The sequence below is a fragment of the Sphaeramia orbicularis genome, chromosome 3, assembly GCF_902148855.1.
Source record: "Sphaeramia orbicularis chromosome 3, fSphaOr1.1, whole genome shotgun sequence".
NCBI lineage: Eukaryota > Metazoa > Chordata > Actinopteri > Kurtiformes > Apogonidae > Sphaeramia > Sphaeramia orbicularis.
Genome location: NC_043959.1, coordinates 8507434 through 8529856, shown reverse-complemented (window position 1 = coordinate 8529856; position 22423 = coordinate 8507434). Strand labels below are relative to the sequence as shown.

Below are 22423 nucleotides of genomic sequence, written 5' to 3'. Positions count from 1 at the left end.
TTCACTGTCATCTGACACTAAAGAATAAAGTATATTATATATTGCAGCTTTGCCAGAAAAATAAAACAAACTCCAGGTCAGTCAGTGGATTGTGTTTGTGTGTTTCTGCTGCATCTCATTATTGTTGTTGAAGAAAAGATGATAACGTCAGCATGTGTTGGTGATCATAAACAAATGACAATGCACACATTGATGGAAGTTACTGAGTGTAAACTTTCTGTCTCTGTCTCCCGAACAGGTGCAGTTTGTATCCGTGATCGGTTAACATTTCGTTTCTGCCAGACTCTCAGCTGGTTGGGCCACTGCCATTTGGCCAAGGTTCGAGCTCAGTGTTGTAAAACCTGCAGCCTGCGTCCTCGTTCTGGAAGAACATCTCAACGCTGAAGAAGAGCAATGAAACCACTGGAGAAACTGGATCTGAACTGTCACATTTCCCTCCCTAACCTGAACCCTAACCCTAACCACAAGGTTAGAACCAGTAACACTTCAACACTCTCATGTTTGCAGTGGTGAAACATGTGGAAAAGTAACCTAGCAGATCACATCATCTGTTCTTTGGGCCAATCCACATCAACTCACATCACACTTCCATCGTCCACTGTCTTCATCCGTTTATCCGGCTCCAGGTCCGGGTCCGGCTCCAGGTCCGGGTCCGGGTCGCGGGGGCAGCAGCCTCAGCAGAGAAGCCCAGACAGCAGCCCTCTCCCAGCCACTTCCACCAGCTTTTCCAGGGGAATCCTGAGGCGTTCCCAGGCCCATCCCTCCAGCGTGTCCTAGGTCGGCCCCGAGGTCCTCCTCTGTCCGGGACGATATCACACTTCATGTCATGGATTTCTTCAAAAAGAAATTATGTGAAACTATCTATGAAGATCTCAAAATTTGGCCCTTGAAACTCCTTATTTTTCATGAGAGTGAATGAAAATAATGAACATCTAAGAAATTATAATGATAATGCCACTTTTATTTGTGTAAATAGTTGGTGCTTGAATCAAATTAGGAAATTAGGAAATGCATATTTGTTAACCCTTATGCCCTCCTTAGGCATTTTTGTAAATTTTTCTCTTTTTTTTTTTTTTTTTTATTTAATTTTCTAGTTTTTTTTATTTGGGGATCAATTTTTGCAAGAACTTGTCTTTGTAGTTATATTTTTTGAAATCCGGTGTCTTTTACATGTCTGTTGTATACTGTTGATGCATTTTGCACCCTCTGGTTACCTCTATAGATAAAAAGGTACACATAAAAAACTACTGTGAAATCATCATACATCAATATTTTTTGGGCTTTTTTGTCATAAATCTCTTAAACAAATTCAGCCCTGCTCAAAACTACCAAACATTCAATCATTATCAGGATTTTAACTCTTGCCATTTGCCTTTTCAATTATTTGAATGACTTATTCATAATATAAAAACAAAAAAATAACCACACACACACAAAATTAATTATTTCCATGTAATTTGGCTTACGTTCAAACTCAGTGTTGTAAATCCTGTGCATTGGTGGGGATTAGAGTCAATTTGTTGCTAATCATCGACACATCCAAGACTCCACCAATGACCCATCCCCCGACTAGTTATTATAAGAAAAATAATTCATTTTGTGTGTTTTATGGTAATAAATCACTCGTAATTTGAATAATTAAACTAGCATTTACAGGGTTAAAATCTTGATCCACTATGTGCAAATCTCACATATTGATGTTTTAATATTCATTTTAGTTTAAGATTGAATAATGTTATTGTATTCAAATTAGTTTCAGCAACAATTGTTTAGATGAATAGATGTTACAAATCATCCTTTGGGTTTTTCGTTCTTTTTTTTAATCTCAATTCATTTAAAATGTAAAAAAAAAAAAAAAAAAAAAAAAAAAGTGATGTTTAGAATCCACTCAACTAATTTCAAACATTCACAACTACAAAAAAAGTATTTGCTTTAGGATATTACAAGGTCCAATGAACTTAAAAGAAGTTTTCACATGTTTTTTTTTTTTTGTCCTTAAAATCCATGACATGAAATGCTAGTCTGAGCAGAGTGGGGGGCTTTTACACCAGGATACTGAGAATGTAAATATCCTGGTCAGACTGCATAAAAAGCAAAAAAATGTTTTTTTTTTGTTTTTTTTTTTGTATTTTAGATTTTATTCTCTTAAGCATGCCTCTTTATATAAACAGCTAACTATTGAACTAGAGCACATGTACACAACGTGTTCATTATCCTTTCTGATTGGTACAAAGCTTTCATTTCTTGACAGCAGCAGGTTGTGTCCAGATGAGATCCACAAATGTGTCTATGCTGTGGTACATCTGCTTGTGCACATATGCTTAATCTTATAGTTATAAATGACTGTTTATGACCACTACAGCTTCTTAAAGGCTTTTAAAAGTAGTTAGTATTACTTGTTAAAGGTTCAGAATGCAGTTGAAGTTCATGTTGGAGTCTGTTTTTTGCAAGTGTACTTTTTTTTGACATTATTATCTTATTTCTAACAGTGGTGAGTGCAGAAACTTGGATGTGGTTTTTATGGTAGAATTAAGTGAGCAGAGGTGAAGTCCTGCCCCATCTTCTATGCTTCATGATTTGGAGGGAAAATATATATGAGGAGAGAAAATGCATTTTCTTATTTAAATGCAAATGTGATGTTTGTCAATTTGAAATTTAATATAAGTCAAAAAAGTCATTCTTTGTTGTAAATATAGTAAATTATCATGTAGTTAATCATCAAGTTATCGTCCATCATCTAGTAAATTACCATCTAGGGCAACCTGGTGGTGCAGTGGTTCTTCCTCCCTCCAGCCAAAGACGTGCCCTAATAGGTTAATTGTTCAACATACACCATGTGCACAGTTATTAGGCAAATGAGTATTTTAACCATATCATTATATTTATGCAAGTTTCCCAACTCCAAACTATATTAATTCAATTTCTTGTCGGAATTAGTCATTTTCAGATGATATGTATTTGTATTATTGTCTACCTTTAATGTTATTACCCTATATTAAGGTGTGCAGAATTATTAGGCAGCTTCTTTACTTTAGGTAGAATGGATTTTTTTTTTTTTAAAGGGATTTAACTAACAGTGAAAAGTCAAAAATTGTAAAATTCCCTTTAGACAGATGAAGCAATCTTGAAACAGCTTAATTATTGAAGCACAACCACAGGATTATCACATTTTATAGCAAATAGTCAGCAAGGTCACAAAATATGCAAAGAGAAGAAAACACACAAATGAACAGCAAACGATTAAAAAAGAGTCAAGAGGGAAACTACCAGGAACACACTGACCTGCAGAACCATTCTGTTCCAGAACAAAAACCTACTTACAATGTTCAATGAAGTCGATGTCGAGTCAGTGCTCAGAGACTACACCAAGGTGAGAAAGGCTGGAATACGACTACCACAGAACAAGACACATGAGATGAGTGGGCCAAGAACTATGTGAAGACAAAAAAACTATAGGTCAGAGTAACTGTTGGTGGGTTTAGAGCAGGGCTGTCAAACTCATGTTAGCTCAGTTCCACATTCAGCTAAATTTGATCTGCAGTAGGCCGAACCAGTAAAATAATAACATAATATATGAATAAGGTCAACTCCAAACTTTTCTCTATGTTTTAGAGCGAAAAAAGTAAATTTACATTATGAAAAGGTTTACATCTACAAACTATCCTTTCAAAAGATGTGAATTACATGAACAAACTGAAAAAATAAGTGTTATTTTAACAATATTCTGCCTCAGTTTATCATTTCCACATGTACGTTATAACTTACAGATCACAGTGGATCTACAAACACACAAAACATTTAATAACAGACAGAATCTTGTTAAAATTGTATGTCTCTTAAGACATTTCAGGTTGTTCATATTTGTGTATGGTTTTCACATTTTTTATGAAATTATACTTTGTTTTAGTGTAAATACATGAAAATATTTACATTTACAAACAGAAACATGTAGTTGTCATTATTTATATGTTATTATAATAGTATTTGACTGGTCCTGCCCACTGCAGATTGAATTGGTCTGAATGTGGAACCTGAACTAAAAGGACTGTTAATATCTTAGTGTAATTTTTGCATTTCACAAATTCATCCGAAGAGCCAGACTGGACCTTTTGGCGGGCCAGATTTGGCCCCCTGGGTCGCATGTTTGAAACCTGTGGTTTAGACAGTTGGACCTACAACTGCATCAGTAACATCACAGACGCCACTTCAACTCAGATGCCACGGTGGAGGTGGGGTTATTAAAGGCTCAGTCACAAATGCTGTCACGAATGGCTACGAACACTGTGCGAACGATCTATGGATCATTTCGTACGACTTTTTCAAGGCGGCCTTGTAAGAATGGAGAGTTTGTAGACTGTTCCTATATTCATAGGATGTGCAAGATTTTCTGCGAACGCGGTAGGAAATCCCCTTTCCTATGGTGCCCTAAGGAATGCCTTAGGAACAACCTAAGAACAACGCACAGTGTGGGTGGATCAGGAGGCCGTTCCTGCGGTGGCCGCAGGTAGATCACAAGAACACATTACGTTGTTATTAGGGGCCCATTATGGCGTTCGCACGAACAGACATATAGACAGAGATTAGCATGGCATTCTTAAGGTCGACGTGAGGTCTTCATAATAGGCAGTAGTGCAGCATTTGTGGCATTCTTAGAGGGAGTCGTATACAAATTTTCAAGACAGAGTGAATGACTGGACTCAAACACACAGTGCCGAAGGGAAAGTGTTTTATTTACAGAAAACTAAACACAGAAACAACACAAATCCTAGAGGGAGATAGTGCAGAGTCCACAGGGTGACGAGGGTCAGGGTGATGTAGAGAATGTGCACGATGGAGAGTTAGGGCTAGGCACTGGGTGATAGGCGGTTAGTGTTTTTAACGTTCAGTTCCCTCTATTATTCTTGTGTGTCTTTGTTTTATTCTTATATCTTCTTTTTCAAATGTCTTCATTTGATGTCTTATTATCACTCCTAATTTTTATTGTGTTTAACAGTGCAGGTCAGTTTCCCCGTATATTCTACAGGCATATGTGATTCAGCACCATGGACAGCACATGATCCCAAACAATGAATGAATGAATGACCAAAAAAATTATACTCCAAGATTAAACTATGTTCAGTTTTTTTTTTTGTTTGCTTGTTTTTTTTTTTTTTTTGCACCTATGGAGGAGAAAAGGCATCTATGGACTATGCATCTTTGGCAGTTATGGACAGCATCCATAATTCTGGGATTTTCCTTTAGATTTTTGCAGAGGTGAAGATGGGTATGAACTGAGATGTCCACAGCAACTTTGATGATGATTGATCACTGTTCTTGGGCATTAAGCTAGGTTAAGTGTTTTAGAATGTCCCTCTTCTTCTGCTGCTGCTGAACCAACACTATGGCCACAACCGCTTGATCTTCCTCTTCTTTGTCTTGCAGCTGTAGAAGTTTCAGTATGTGGGCATTATTGCCATCTTGAATGCAATGATCACGATGTGGGACTTTTAGTACACGGCCACTGTTTATACCAATCTAAATGATCTGAAAAAGCCTAAAATCATCCTACCATCAACTTGGAAGTGCCATGAGTTGCACGTAGGGGTGCCATATGGCCAATATGACATATGGCCTTACAACAAAAAAAATCATGAAGTGGCCTTAGGTATAATGTAAGAAGGTCCCAAGGCACCCTTACGAAGAACGTAACAACTGTACGGTCTTCGCACGAAACAAAATCACGTCATTTTCTCACAGACGCCTCAAGTTGTTCTTGTGATTTAAACAGCATCTGTACCAACTTTGTGATACAGCCGTAAGAAACTAATGCTCCTTCCACAAATGTCTACAAACTCCAGAACTCGTACAAACCAGGAGATTTGTACAAACCCATCGTTCCTAAGAAGCTTTGTGACTGAGGCTTAAAGATGAGCTAGTTGAACCTTTTTGGGTTGAAAAATCAAAATCAACTCCCAAACCCACGTCCAGTTTTTAGAAGACTCACTCATCACGCAGTGGTAAAAGAAAAAATCTGTATTTTTGAAGAAAGTTTTTTTTTTTCTCATGGTTTTTATGCAGGACAATGCTCCATCACATTTGCCCAAGTACTCCACTGCATGTCTATCTTGTAAAGTCTTTAAAGATGGAAGAATAATGACATGGCTGCCTTCCTCACCTGACCTAAACCCTATTGAGAACTTATCCTCCTTTCTTAAACAAGACATTTATGGTGAAGAACAGTACACCTTTCTGAACAGTGTCTGAGAGGATGTGGTTGTTGCTGCACAAAAGTTGATTGTCAACAAGTCAAGAAACTGACAGACTCGGTGAATGGAAAGGTTAGGACCGTTATTGAAAGCAAGCAAGCTATATCGGTCACAGATTTTTTTTTTATTTTTTTGAAATTTAGAGTTGTTTTTTTCATTATTTTCACTTTAACAGATGAAAATAAACAAGTGAGATAGGAAAATATTTGTTTTTCATTTAGTTGCCTAATAATTCTGCACACTGGTATTTGCCAAATATCTTTCTTAAGATATTTTCTTAAGAAAGACAAAACCTCACTTTTTCTTTCTTAGATATTCAGGTTTTAGCTTTCTGGACATTTTGGATTGAGCAAAAGTGCTTTAGTTCTTATATAATAAAATTAATCCTCAAAAATACAACTTGCTTAATAATTGCACAGTGTAAATGGTCCATACCATAGTGTGTGTATGTCATCCCTATGATGAACTGGTGACACATCCTGAACCCCGCCTTTGCCCTACAGCAGGGGTGTCCAACCCTGGTCCTGGAGAGCCACTATCCTGCATGTTTTAGATGTTTCCCTCTTCCAACACACCTGACGGCCATTTTTAGGCTTCTGCAGAGCTTGTTAATAGGCATATCATTTGAATCAAATGTGTTGGAAGAGGGAAACATCTAAAACATGCAGGATAGTGGCTCTCCAGGACCAGGGTTGGACACCCCTGCCCTACAGCCACTGGGATGGGCTCCAGCAGCCCCTGGAGGATTCAGCTGTTCAGGAAATCAATGAATGAATCATTTAGTTTGTTGTGAAACGGTTACATATCATCAATACCAGAAGAGCATCGCCTTGAGAAATTTAAACTCATTCTTTTAGAACAAGTGAAAAAGTAGTAAGAGGTGAAAATCAATATAGTTCTGATCATGTTGAAATAGCAGAAATGTCTTAAGTGATTGAACAGATCGTGCAATGCTAATGACAGTTATAGGTTTGTCATCTCATGTCTAGTCACAGTCTGATACTTCACGTACTTTTGACGGGTTTTCTGTAATTTTTTTTTTTTCTTACAAAAAAAATTTAATTGACAAACATATTTGTCATTGATGTCATAATTTTGATAGGATCAAAAGATTATTAGATTATTAGTGACAGTATTTTCTCTGAAATAAGGGGCACCGACCCCACTTTCATGAATACAGAGACCACTTTCTTATTTGCTTAGTTCTTTGGTAGTACTTGTCATAGGATACTGCAACAGTGCATTTGCAAAAAAAAAAAAAAAGAAAGTGGCAGGAGAGAAGGTATTTGTGCATTTGACATAAAAAATTACCTGCATAGCAAAGAAGGCTTTTACGTATTGTTACCCTAATAGCAGATTTGCCTAAGTCATATTTTTCTTAATTTGGCCACCACCTGGGCAACATCAATGTGATCAAAGAATTCCTCCCAAACACCTGTCAGCATATCACTATCCACTGAGTTGACCGATATTAAAGGTCATCGAGGTTAGTGGGTAGCGGTGGAACATAAATGCGATCTTTCACGTATCCCCACAAGAAAAAAATCACACACGGTGAGGTCTGAGGATCTCGCAGGTCTTGGACCCCCTTCTGACCAATTCATGGCTGGGGCACTTTTTCCTTTAAAAAAGCTCAAACTTAGAAAACTCCTCTTTCAAACGGTCAGACCCTTGAGAACTGAAGCAATGCGCCATGAAATCTGTTCATTCTTTTTGAATATCCCTGTATAAGAGAAGGAGGAAGAATGACAATCCTCCAACACTGACCCTAGTTGAGTTGGATACTGTCAATAAACCACCAGCACAAAATAGAATAGAATAGAATAGAATAGAATAGAATAGAATAGAATAGAATAGAATAGAATGCCTTTATTGTCATTATACATATTCATTCATTTTCTGAACCCGCTTTGTCCTCACTAGGGTCACGGGGGTCGTTTGGAGCCTATCCCAGCTACATAGGGGCGAAGGCGGGGTTCACCCTGGACAAGTCGCCAGTTCATCTCAGGGCTGAACATATAGAGACAAACAATCACTCTCACATTCACATCTATGGGCAATTTAGATTAACCAATTAACCTATTAGTGCATGTTTTTGGATTGTGGGAGGAAGCCGGAGTACCCGGAGAGAACCCACGCAGACACGGGGAGAACATGCAAACTCCACACAGAAAGGTCCCACCCCCTGTCGACTGGTGTTGGAGTCGAACCCAGGACCTTCTTGCTGTGAGGCACGAGTGCTAACCACTGCACCACCGTGTCGCCCTGTCATTATACATATGTACAACGAAATTATAAGAGAAAAAACACAGACTACAACACAAACTTCACATGAGTGTGTGCAAAATGTATGTATTGAACCTTAAAAATACTGCCTAATATCATTACCTCCGCCACGGAGGTGATGGTTTTGCCGGCATTGGTTTGTCTGTCTGTCTGTCTGTCTGTCCGTGTGCAAGATAACTCAAAAAGTTATGGATGGATCTGGATGAAATTTTCAGGAAATGTTGATACTGGCACGAGAAACAAATGATTAAATTTTGGTGGTGATTGGGGGGGGGGGGGGGGGGGGGGCACAGATAAATGTAAATGTGAAAAGTGGTGCTGATGCTGATGCTCATATTTGGTGCTTAAGGCCACTCAGGCTCCAAACATATTTGGGCCAGGTATTGGCAGACTCAGTGTCTCATCTACTTGAATATTTCAATCAGTTGGTGTCATTTTTTAACCACTTAAGTAAAAGATCAGTCTGAATCCCATTAAGAATACAGCTTCATGAAATTGTTGATTATAAAATGGAGTCAGTTACCCTGTTACTGTCAGTTACCCTGCTGTTGTAATGGTGTGCTTGTTTTGGAGGATTTAACCTTTGTCTTTTCAGCTGTGTCTGCATTCACAGTTCTAGTAGCATTGAAACATGTTTAGGCTGCATTTAAGACATTTTCAGGTGCATTTTCCGCGTTCAGTTTTTCTGAAACACAGTTGAGTACTCCATTTCGTCATGCTATTCTGGTTATAAAGTTTAGAAATTCACATTTTTATAGCAAAAGTGTCACTAACTAAACAACAATCCTTTCAGAAGCGAAGTAGCACCACAACTGAACATATTTAAAATGAATGAGTAGGAGTGCACTCAAACTTTCTGTTAATGTTTTTTAAAACTAAATTACACTTGCCTTACATAAAATTTGTATATATCAAGAGGGCTGTACATGAAGCCATACAAAAGTGCCCATTAGACTTTGACTGTTTTTTCTTGTTAATCTCTTATTGATAGTTCTGTTTAAAGTTTACATGTAGGAGTTGAGAACAAGAAACTTTTATACGGTGCCATGATTCATCTCAGAAATACAACTGTTTGATTTTCTCCTCAGGATTATTGAGGATTTCGTTACAGCAGCCATAGTTGCTGCTGATTCTTTTGGATAAGTTTTGCAAAACTGTTGGTGGCAGATTTGTCAAAACAACACAACAGGCCTTTCATTTTCCTCTAGTGTCTGCTGATTTCACAGTCTGTAATGACAGCTCTGTGTGGCCGTCTGACTCTTTTCTCCAGACTTGACATGGCCTTTTTTAGAACATTCTGGACGTTTCAGCCTTTTTCGAGGTAACAAAGGGGAGGACCAGTAAAGGTCACCTGGACCGAGAGTTGAACCAGGAACTCTGCAGCTCATGATCAGCATCCTTGGAGTTTTGGCTTTTGAAGACTCAATTCTATTCAGTTGTTCCCAGCGGATCTTGGTTTTGGACCCATGTTCATGTTTCGACCCACTTTTACACAGTTCAGACCAAGTACACATATTTTTCAAAAACACGCTCACAAACACAGAGCAATTTCCTTGGGCTTTTTAAAATAAAATATACATGTTTTCATCCTTACATTCAAAGGAAATAACACTATTTTAAGAGTGAAAATGCAGGCATTTGTAATGCTTGTAATTTCACATCGTGTAGAAAAAAGGGTGTTTTTATTCTAGCTTGGATATTTCAGTTCTGACTAGTCACAATTATATTTTAACCCTTAAAGACACACAACTATTTGTATCACATCTTCCAAATGATTTTTTTTCTTTCCGAAGTGATTTACCATATTATTTATTATATTATCTTCTGCATTTTTCTTTTTCCGGTATTTTCCTTTATATAATTCACTGATCATGCAAAGCTTTTTCCGCAAAATATAACATTAACTGAACATAAACCCAGTGTGTCCATCCTCTGTCATTGATCTAACATGGGTTTTACTGGTGAATCAATGTAGAAGATTATGAGTTTCCACATTCACTACAGAACGTCCAAATGGGTCATATCTGATGGCCATGAAAAGACAAGAAACAAAATTTTACACCAATTATTTACATGTATTGATAGGATTAGTGACTCAACAGGAATTAAACATTTGAGATCAGCAGATGGTTTTGGTCAACGGTCGATGTTTGGGTCGTTAAGGGTTAATACTGGATGTAGCAGACACCGAGGCTTGTCATGAAGTTAAGCAGCAGCAGCAAGTTACATTATGAATTTTACCTATAATTTGACCTTAAACATGTTGGTCTGGGTTTTTTAAATGTAGTTTTTATATTCTAAAGAATTCATTGCAAACACCAATACACCACCCAATACAGTATATCACTGCTGACTGCAGGAGACACTCAGTGTTGTGTTGACTCGTCTGGTCAACAAAGATTTTATTACAAAGATAAAAAAAAAATACCAGATTTTCCCTAAATCAGGCACATGGATGCAAAATCTGACATCAAAATTTCTCTGTCATCTTAGGGTTCTGAGTACATAGTCATTAGCAGCATATCACACCCTCATTTTAGTTCAATAAACTCAAAATGATCAAAATTCAATGCTTACACCTGAAAGATAAATTTGGCGCAGTGCAAAGTGACGCAAATTTTCACCAGACTCCACTGGAGAACTGATTCTGAATTCCCTTCAAAGCTCAGCTCTCTACAAATACAATTCCAATCCAATCTTATTCATAAAGCACTTCAAAATAACAGCAAGTTTGGCCAAAGTGCTGTATACATTTGTAATAAATTAAATATACATATTACTAAGAAACAGAACAATAATAAAAAAAAAAATAAAAAAAAAACACTTAACACATTTGAACACACACACACACACACACACATATATATATATATATATATATATATATATATATATATATATATATATATATATATATATATATATATATATATATATATATACATATATACATATATATATATATGTATATGGGTCTGCCATGATTGTTGTTTCACACATAGAATTTTGCACATAGAATGTGTTCATTCCAGCCAAACAAATATGCAGTTTTCCACACACATACACACACCAGAGTTTTAAAAACATTGTTGTTGATAAAAAAAAAAAAAAAAAAAATGTTTTAAGATTGAAAATGTAATTTATGGGTTGGTGAGAGGCCCAAGTGTTGTTCAATTTGCATAATATGAATTTAGTTTTTATTTTATTTATTTTTTTGCCAAACACACTTCATGATCCACTTGCGATGAGTTTGTGAACACATCTAAGGCATGACCTACCAGTTGAGGGAGCTGGCCATTGTATATTTGACTGTAGAAATCACACAAGTACTTCAACAAACAACAGATTCTTTTGGTTTGTCGAACTGTCCCCAGTTGTTTTTGTTTTTTTTAAAGGTTGTACATTTGAGTGTTACTTTGTTTACAAGCACAAAATTAACACTCATATCAAGTCAGCAATATGAAACTTACCATCCCACAGAAACAGTTCTCACAGAAATAGCATACTGTAGCAGGCATCATCATATTAGTCACATTGATCTCAGCAGTATGTCAGTTTCAATATTACATTAAGGGGAAAGTGTTATTCTTTTATTAATTGTAATGTCTTTGTTACTCTATATGAATATGTATGCACTGTACTTATAACTCTAAATAAAACCTGTGAAAACACGTTATGGCAGTTGTCTGTTACAAACTAAAACCAGTCCCCTTTCCTTTTTGTTTCATTATAAACGTACTAGGCTTTCAAACGTGGAGAGTACAGGTGTATATTTGCAACATTACACTCTATTTGTTTTATCTACTCACACTCTCAAACACTCACAAAACAAACAAACAAACAAACAAAAAAAACTACAATGATGTACAACACACTTCCTTACCCACAGGTGAGGTGTTATCTTGGTAAACATTTTGAAGAGGAGAACTGAAATAATTACCTACCAACATCTGACACAAAATAGAAACCAAGACAAAGGGTAAGTGATACATTTACGAAATACTTCAAAAGCTTACTGTTGGAAATGCCGTACCATACCATCTTCATCCGCTCATCTGGGTCTGGGTCATGGGGGCAGCCCTCTCTCCAGCCACTTCCACCAGCTCTTCCTGGGGAATCCTGAGGCGTTCCCAGACTAGCCAAGAGATATAATCCCCCCAGCGTTTCCTGGGTCGGCGCTGAGGTCTCCTCCCGGACAGACATTGCCAAGACATCACCCCAGGGAAGTGTCCGGGAGGCATCGTCACTAGATGCCCGAACCAACTCAACTGGCTCCTCTTGACGTGGAGGAACAGTGGCTCTAGTCCCTCCTGGATGTCCAAGCTCCTCACCCTACCTCATAGGCTGAGCTTGGCCATCCTACGAAGGAAACTCATCTCGGCCACTTGTACTCGCGACGTCATTCTTTGGGTCATTACCCAGGGTAATGAGGGTCGGAACGTAGACCAACCATTAAATGAAGAGCTTCGCCTTTTGGCTTAGCTCCTTCTTCACCACAATGGACCAGTTTGACCAGATTGAATTCTTTAATGGGTAAACTAATCCACCCTGATCAGACAGCTTTTATACCAAACAGGCACTAATTTTTATTTTTAATTTTATGCAGATGATATTTTGCTTTTCAGACCCAGGTTAGAATTTTCCATCGCAGCTATGTTGGACACCATCTCTCATTTTGGCTCATTTTCAGGTTATAGAATTAATTAGTCTAAGAGTGAATTAATGCCAATCAAACTCCAGGACCCGTCTGTATTGCAAATAATCCTTTTAAAATTACATACGATAAATTCACTTATTTGGGTACAGTAGTTTCTAAAGATTTTCACCTACTCTATGAAGCCAACCCCCCCCCCCGTGGCAAAGTTGCAAAATAATATTCAGTTCTGGAAATCTCTTCCTATCTCATTGACAGGTAGAATAATTGCAATAAAAATGGTATTTCTCCTCCAAATCCTTTATCTATTTCAAAATATTCCAATTTTTCTACCTAAAAAATTCTTTAAGAATCTCGACTCAGTAATTATCCCATTTTTATGGGACTGTAAAACTCACAGAATTAATAAAGCTCACCTCTGTAAGTCGAAATCAGAGGGAGGTATGGCTCTCCCAAATTTCTCCCTTTATTATTATGTATGTGCACTTGGCACTATTGTAATGTGGGTAGATAATACATTTACTCATCCTACATGGATCAGGATGTAAAGGGAAGACTGCTCCCCTCATGAAATTGGCCTCTTATTTTATCACTGATAAATAGTATGCCTTGACTTATTATTTATGCATGTATATTTACACACAATGTTACATAAATATTTGGTAACAGGCAGAATATTGTTAAAATTATGGAGTTTGGAACTAAAATTTGAACAATTTCTACAATATTCCATCTGTTATTAACACAACTCCAGATCACAGTGGATCCATAAATGCACCAAACATTTAGTAACAATATTGTTCAAATTGCACATTTCAGGTTGTTCATCTTTGTTTTTATTTATGTATTTATTTGCATTTTATTGTGAAAGAATAGTTTTGTAAATGTTAAATATTTTCACAGTGTAATCTTATTTTTTTCACTTAAATTTTTTTCCACATAATTTTTCACAAAGAAAATTTGTGGTTGTCATTATTTATGGGTTATTGTGTTATTTTTACTGTAGATCTCATTGGTCTGTGTGAGGAACCTGAACCAAAAGGATTTGGACAAACTGGACTGTTCAGGTTCATTTTTGCACTTTCATCCCACGGGCCAGATTTGGCCCCCGGGCCGCATGTTTGACACCTGTGATGCAGCAGGTAGTATGGTGTGGGCAGACCTTAAGCCAAACCTCTTTGATGAGTAACCTTCAGTGCCCCCTACAGATCTTTCTCCAAATTGCAGAACAGTGTCTCCTGAGATTTTTACAGTTTGTGCAATTATCTGTGCTGTTTTTCATCTTAAAAAGGCTGAGTCGAAGCCAGTTAAACTCCAGACAGAGCAGCTGACTGATTCTAGAGATGCACTGGTGGCAGAACAAAAGTCTGACCCGTTTGATAGAGTGGTCCCTGATTTAGCTGTGAGGAACAGTTACCAGTGTTATTTTTTACTTGATGGTCTTTTAGTCAAAAAATGGGTTCCATAAAGGGATAAGGACAACATGTTTTTTAAATTCAACTCTACAAGAAATGTGCAAATTCAGTGTTTTTTTTTAAAAATGTTTTAGCCAAAAAGAATGTTTAAAAATGAAAAAAAAAAAATTGGTTATACAGAAAACACATGTGTAACACAGATTACTGGTTAAAACTGATATCAATTTTATGTTATTAGTTTTTCATCATGATCACTGATCACTGTTGACATAATAACAAGTTATGTCCCATGTGACACACTGGTAGGGGGAGGACTTTCTCTTTCTCTATAGCCTGAGTGTGGTGCATAAATGGATTCAGTAAAGCAGAAATGATATTAGATAAGAAAAACATAAATGACTGTTTTCATTTTAACATCAGTGTTTAAAACGAACATTTTTAACACAATAAGTCAATGTGTTCAGGCACATTTCAGAGGCCAGTGTTAGTCAACAGTACATTGCATTTTAACAGAAAAACAAAGTTCTGAATTAAATTTAATTACAATGAGTAATTAATAAAAGAAAAATCTCAATAGTCTGCAAGTAAACACTGGTAAATGCAAACTTTTTATACAGTCTCTGTAAACTGAGGACATGAGGTTCAGGCGATGTACTGTCAGTTGTGGTGTGATTGAAATGTGTATTTTCCTTGAAAGGTCAGTAATCGACGGGTGGCAGTGTCACCATCTGTGTGAACTCTTCATAGTTGATCGTCCCATTTGACACAACATTGGCCTCTTTGAAGAGCTCATCCACTGAACAGAGACACAAAACACATTCATGAGCAAACTTGTCATGAGCAAAGGTTACCTGAAAACTAATTTGTTTGCAACTATTCACAAGTGTGTGGTAAAAGTGCACTCAACTGACGCCTGAGGTGAGTGACTTTCTTTCTGCTTGTCTGTCTCTCTGTGACAGCATTAAAACTGCTCCCAAATGTCAAAATCAAGCTAGAAGTTATTCCTGGAGTTTAGAATCAAGTACAGTTCTGTCCAAAACTTATGATTCTTAATTTAGTATCTGTGTTGGCATTATAAGATTACCACAGCAGCCCTTTCCTAGATCAATACTGTAGTTTTGAACCATTTGTTAAATTATTTAACAGTTGTATTTATTTTACAGTGTGATAGTGCTCTATTCCTGAATTAATCACCTGTTTAGATGAGTTATTTGTGTGTTCTTAAACCTGTGGGACAACTTACATGTCTAAAATTCACACAGAAGAAGAGGAAAAAGCACCTGAATATTCTGGGCCTGATTTACTAAAGGTTTGCCCGTGTAAAAACGTGTGCAAACTTGATTGCCAAACAAGCGAACCAGTCGTTCGTAAGAATCTTTATGACTGGGGACTTTAACATCAGCTGACTCCATTTCTACTTTTTTTTTTTTTTTTTTGGACCATATCTTACCAATATTTTTGGCAGAATATGAACTGCATTTCAGCAGGAACTGAGATGATGTATTTCATGATTGTAAAGAGGAGAGTTAAGAAAATGGAGCAAATACAAGGAGTGGAGCTACTACATCCTGACAGCTCACAGACATCCAGAGAGAAAATGGTGAATGGTGATCAAAATTGTCATTTGTCTTTGAACAAATCATGCAGAAATTATAAAAATATCAAAATTATAGTACACCTGAAGGAGACTTAAAAAGAAAAAATAGAATGAGTTTAGGGAATTTCTCTCTCTGAAGCCACATATGCTGTTGTCTAAGGTTGTTCTGTAGGAAGACACAACTGAAGTTACCATTAAAAGAAAAAGAAACAGAGCTTAACTGTCAGTGTGAAAGAGAAGTAAAGCTTTACTTTACTTTACTTACTAATGTGTCTTCCTACCAGCCTTTACTTTACTTCTCTTTCTCAGTAGAGCAGGCTACAGGATAATATTGGTCTAATATATGTATTGATCTTGTGTAATTTCAGTTACAACCTATCTGTTAGTCTTTTAATTTAAAACAGGTTAAAGCCTGAACCTTAAAATCCACAGCAACCCCTACAAATCCTTTACTTCTGGAAGCACATTTGAATATAAAGTATATAAAGAATATAAAGATCTGTCTTGTCAGAGGTCTGCGCTCTCTGAGTGCTTTTCTTGTTTCTGTCTGTTTCAGTCACATGATATACATAGGAGACAGTACCAGATTGCATAACCATTATTCTTGATGACTTGATGGTCTGATAATTTTTTCTGTGACTGTATAAAGTGCTGCGTGAGAAATACAATATTTTATTTGTTTGTTATAATATCAAGGAAACATAAATACTACTAAGCACATTAAAATAGATGGACTGTGCTGTTATATTGACTATATTCTCAGATATTGTGAGTAATTTTTTTCATAAATTAAATCCAGCATGCGACTCAAGAAGACAAAATCATAAACAGGATGGTACCTTAGTCACTTTGACACCTGTTTGTGTACAGTGCATTTACTTCTGTTTCCTGTAGATTTGTACATATGCTAATCTTGTATTTTTTCTGCTTTATTAGTGTATTCTATTTATATTATTTACCGCTTTTATCTCCTCACACTTCCTTTCCTTTATTTTTTTTTTTTGCTTTTTACTTTTATTATTGTTATTATTGTGATGACTTGCTTTGTGTGCATGTGTGTTTGTTTGTTTGTGAGCAAGATAACTCAAAAAGTTATGGATGGATTTTCAGGAAATTTTCAGGAAATGTTGATACTGGCACAAGGAAGAAATGATTAAATTTTGGTGGTGATCGGGGGGGGGGGGTGCAGATCTGTCTTGGTGGAGGTCTGCGCTCTGCGAGTGCTTTTCTTGTTAACTATGGACTTTAAAATCACTGAGGAGATGCAGTCAATGGAAGGAACAACCACTGGTAGATTTATTCACAGAGATAAATGCATGTTGGGACACTTTGGGACTAAAATGGCTGGCGGGTGTGACAATGGATGGTTGTCCAAATCTAATGGGAAAAAATGTTGGACTTCTGAAGAGAATGCAGGATAAAGTAATAGAAACTGACCCAGAACAGAAATGGATAGTTTTGTATTGTATTACACTCCAGCAATACGTTGTGTAAATCCGTGTTAAAAATTAACCATGTTGTTGATGTCGTAACTAAAATAGCTAACTTCATCAGGGCAAAAGCTTTGAATCACAGGCAGTTTGTTGCACCTTTGGAGGAAAATGTGGCTGAACATGGTGACATAGGTTAGCATTCAGCTGTCAGGGGGCTCAGCCTGGGCCAAATACTGAAAAGAGTATAAGATTCAAGATTTATGTTTGAAGAAAGGGAATGACATTCCACAGCTTTTCGATGCAGATTGGAGTGCAGACTTAGCTTTTCCTGTTGATGTGACTGCACTAATGAATGAACTAAAGGTCAAACTACTGTACCAGGGCCCTTTTGTGCATGAAATGTACAGCTTAGTGAAGGCTTTTATCAGTGAGTTACCGAATATTCTTATTTTGATTTTCAGTTGCAGTGCAAAACTATATAATGTCGTACTTCTTATAATGGGAGAAAATTAATATTCAAGTAAAATTATGTTTGACTTGTTGTTGGTTTGGCCCTCTGACGCAACTCGGCTTTCTCATGTGACCCCTTAGAAAAATGAATTGCCTACCCCTATTCTGGAAGATAAAGCGGTTCAGAAGACGGCTGACTTTTGTTCTACATAAACCCAATGGTTTTTGAGTACAGTGACACACTGCAATACTGTACATGCACTACTTTGTCCTTCTTTGGGAAATATTGATTTGTTCTTTTATTTATCTTTAACATTAATCCTTAAAGACCCAAACAACCAAAAGCATCTTCTAATCTAAAATGTTTAAAACCCACTGATCCACTAATCCTATCAACTGTAAATAATTGGTGAAAAATACAGTTTTTCATCTTTCCATGGTCTTCAGACATGACCATATTTGGACGTTCAGAGGCTTCATAGTGAAGGTGGAAACACTGTCATCTTCTACAACACTGATTCGCCGGTAAAGCCCGTGGAGTTGGATCAATGACACACTGGGTTTATGTTCAGTTAATGATAGATTTGCTAACAAAAAAACTAACAAAAAAACTTTTTCCTCAGTTTTCTGTTTCTGACATAATAATCCTGAACTTTAATCTGAGTTTTCATGAACATCTACTGTACACGAACAATGAATTAAATATAGGAAAATACCTAATTTTCACTGAAAAAAAAAAAAAGCAAAATACAGAGGATTATGTTGCTTAAGAAAGGTTAAACAAAGAGAAATTCAATTGGGAACTGCTATAAAAGTAGCATTGGGTCTTTATAGGTTAATGTAGAAATCAACTGAAAATAAGTGACATAAAACTTAAAAAACAAAGTTATTAAAATGTTAAGTAAATTAATCCACTAAAACATGAATTCAAAGTACTCTCACTTCTTAAACTTTGCAGCTAAGGATAGGATTATACTTAGGGTTTTTAATTGTACCTTATATGTACTTGTATAATATGCTAAATTGCTTCCTGTTGACTTTGATCTCAATAGTTTACACTTTAAACACAGACAAAATAAATAAAATTTACACATTTTTGTTGCTTATAGGTGAAAACCAGCTACCTCACTCACCAAATATCCATCCTAAGTTCTGTCATTTCTTCCAGTCATCAGTATTCATACCTTCTTTATGGGTGAGTTTCTCTCCTAACTTGGTGAGCTTGGCCCGGAGTTCCGATGCCTGGATGTAGCCTTTCTTCTGCTTGTCCGTCATCCTCAAGGCTTCCAGGATTTCAGCCTTGGGGTCTTCCTGTTGAATCTGCCTGTGCATCATGGTCAGGAAAGTGGAGAAATCCAGCTCCCCTGTCTTTTCTAAATTGAGAAAGGGGGCAAAAATATGTCTACACCATGATGTCACATATGAAATAATACTGCATGAGGTACTTTTGAAGCATAAAGTTAATTTGATATGACAAACACTGTAGCCCTGGATCAGGAAAAAAAAACAACAAAAAAACATACATTTAGTTAATCTTCTGCATGTTGTTATGTGATCTGGGTTTATTCAGGTGAGGGAAATAGTTTTCCTTTGTGAGTGCTGCTAATATATTCAGTGCTATGTCATTCATGGTTTAGTTAAAGTAGATGCAATATAAGATGATATAATCACTATTTTTTATAATTCCAAGATAGATTTTGTAAGTGATCTTACATCTTGTTATTTGTTACTTTCCTGTCTGACTTCCTCTTTTTAATTTCTCTTTGTCTTTTTTCCCCAATTTTATAGTTAAATGTATTTTCATTTTTAAATATTTCATTATTTCTTCTGTATTTTTATTTATTGTTCTTTTTATAATTATCTCTTTATGTGTCATGCGGTACATTGCGGTTTTAAAATTAAGCATATCTTTCGTATTACGACCTGATGAAGACTTTATAGTCCAAACACATTTGCCATGGTAGCCCTATAGTTATTTTTTTGTGTCAGAGTACCTTAGATTTTTTATGGTTCTTTTTGTCTGTTTCATTTTGGTACTGCTTATGTTTTTAATATTTACTATAGATTGTTTTCAACAGTCTTCTTTGTATTTTTTCTGTTCATAAATTTGGTGGGTTTGTAGCTTTGTTCCTCTCCTCTGCTTTTGGAAACTGTTTTGAATCAGTGAAAGAATTTTTGAGACAATATTCTCTGGGTTGTGATTTTCCATAAAATGTCATTGTATAAATCCAGAGAGACATGAAACCCTAGTCACCTGCATATGATTTTAATTCTATAGTTTTACTTCCAAAAACAAGCCATGCATATCATTAATCAACCATCATGTCATCATATCATCAACCATACCATTATGTTTAAAATCCCATGTTATGAAGTTTATAATACTGTTCAGAATAATGTTCAGGGCAAAAACTATACAAACTTACTCTACAAAAAGCTCAAACCAAAGGGATTAAAAACAGGTGTGCATTATGTCAGTTATGGGGTTAAATAATGCATCATTACCAATATACATACATATAGAATTGTGTAGTTTTTTTTTTTTTTTTTTTCATCTTAACCCTTTCATGCATAGCGGTCACTGCAGAGGACAGTTATTCTACAGCTGTTCTCTTGTATATTCATGGATTTTGTTGTTTTAGTTGCACATCAACCAACACTGTTGATATTTATGCACCATCCCATAATACACTGATATTCATACAATTATTGTAACTTTGCAGTTCTTGAGAAACCTGATCTGTAGCAACACATTTGAGTGTAAATCAATTTCTAATTGTTATTAGACTGTAATTAACAGTTTTTTTAATGAAGAAGTTGTTGCGTTTTGTTGTTTTTTGCATATTATTTGAGTGCGTTCATTTATTATAGTATGTTAAAATGTGAGAAACCTCAGATTAGCAACATTAAAAAAACATTTATTTCATCGTTTTCACACAGTACAACAATAAGTGTATGTTTCTTTGCTTCAAAAATTAAACACATGGTGTCCAGCTGAGTGGACATTTTCATTAATCCATGAAAAATAGGTTCATAAAAAAATAAAATTTCAATAAATTTTTTTTTTCATGCTTAAAAAGGAATAAAAACACTCAAGAAAAAAAATCTTGATCAAGGTTCTCATAATTCATGCAATGAAAGGGTTAAATTGGTAAGCACATAAGCAGCGTATAAGCATTTTGCTTCTGCCTGAGCATTTTCAGTTACTACTAAACACACAGACTGATGTTTTTCTTACTGTTATTTCTATATTGGATTGTGTGTTTTGACAGAATAAAACCACCCATTCATGATCCCATTCAGCCCCTTTCACCGGTTTTCTACTTTACCTATTTTATGAACCTGAAGGTGTCGTTCAATTTCACCAAAAGTGGGGCTTGTTCCCAGGCAGCGCATGACTGTGACCAGGTCCTTGGCTTCGATCTTACCCTTTCGCTTCTTGTCATATAAGGAGAAACACTCTTTGAATTCTGAACAGGAAAAGCATTAATGTTAATACAATGAGCAACACCTTCAGTCATGTATACAGCAGGGGTTTTTACTGAGAACCCTGATCATATTATAGGCCCAAGAAACTTTCAGACCTGTCAGTTTTCAATGGACTGGTTATTAAGAGAAGAATAAGTAGGAGTTAATTCATAGAAAACTACATGCAGAGTACTCTTACCATTAATTTGAGCTGGTGTGAAGAATTTGGCCTGTCATGTGAGAATAGTACGGTGTCACTTGGCAGGTTAACACACAAAACAGTGTTACATAGGAAAATATATTTATAAAACAGCTTCATTTGAGTAAAAAACAGTTCTTACCATTTTTGCAATATCTCTGTGTGTTTCCAGGAAGGATCGTTTCAGGAACCTGCGTCAGCTCACCTGTCCCTCCACCTCTGTTCAAAGTTCACCGTCTGAAAGGCGCCTGTGGAACTTAATACACGTTGCTGTGGAAACACAGATACCGGATCTGCGGAACTGAACTGTCCTTTCTCTTCCTGACCTTCGATTTAAAGCAGTGAACCCTTATACAAGCAATTAATCAGACAACAATGAAGAGCCAGGCTGTCGGTGTGTTGTATTCCTCTATCTGTACAGCGATTGTAAATGGAGAAATTTCAGAATAAAAATAACAAAAAAGACATTATGGGGACATTAAACAAGTAGGAAGTTAATTATATAATTTAATTGAGATTTTAAAAATGCAAAATCAAACCAGTCAGATATCAAAGTAAGTCAAAGTATGAACCACAAGGTTCTAAAACATACCATAACATTTAACAAAATAACACAGTACACTTAACCCATAAAGACCCAAACATCCATCAACAGAATCTATTGATGTAAACTGTT

General features: G+C 36.2%; 2 protein-coding genes across 2 annotated transcripts in view; one reads left to right on the top strand and one right to left on the bottom strand.

Moving 5' to 3' along the window:
• adamts7 (a disintegrin-like and metallopeptidase (reprolysin type) with thrombospondin type 1 motif, 7) overlaps nucleotides 1–2940 on the top strand; it is a 125339-nt gene extending 122399 nt beyond the window's left edge. The window contains 1 exon segment of the mRNA XM_030128758.1: nucleotides 239–2940. Coding sequence (XP_029984618.1) covers nucleotides 239–384 — 146 coding nt within the window. The 3' untranslated portion in view covers nucleotides 385–2940.
• Nucleotides 2941–14895: 11955 nt separating this feature from the next.
• Nucleotides 14896–22418, bottom strand: LOC115413590 (calmodulin-like protein 4). Its single transcript, XM_030126558.1, has 5 exons — nucleotides 21890–22418; nucleotides 21748–21778; nucleotides 21410–21550; nucleotides 19265–19453; nucleotides 14896–15396 (listed from the first exon to the last, which is right to left on the bottom strand). The coding sequence occupies exons 1-5, from the start codon at nucleotides 21890–21892 to the stop codon at nucleotides 15299–15301; spliced, it is 462 nt and encodes a 153-aa protein (XP_029982418.1). The 5' UTR covers nucleotides 21893–22418; the 3' UTR covers nucleotides 14896–15298.
• Nucleotides 22419–22423: the final 5 nt, after the last annotated feature.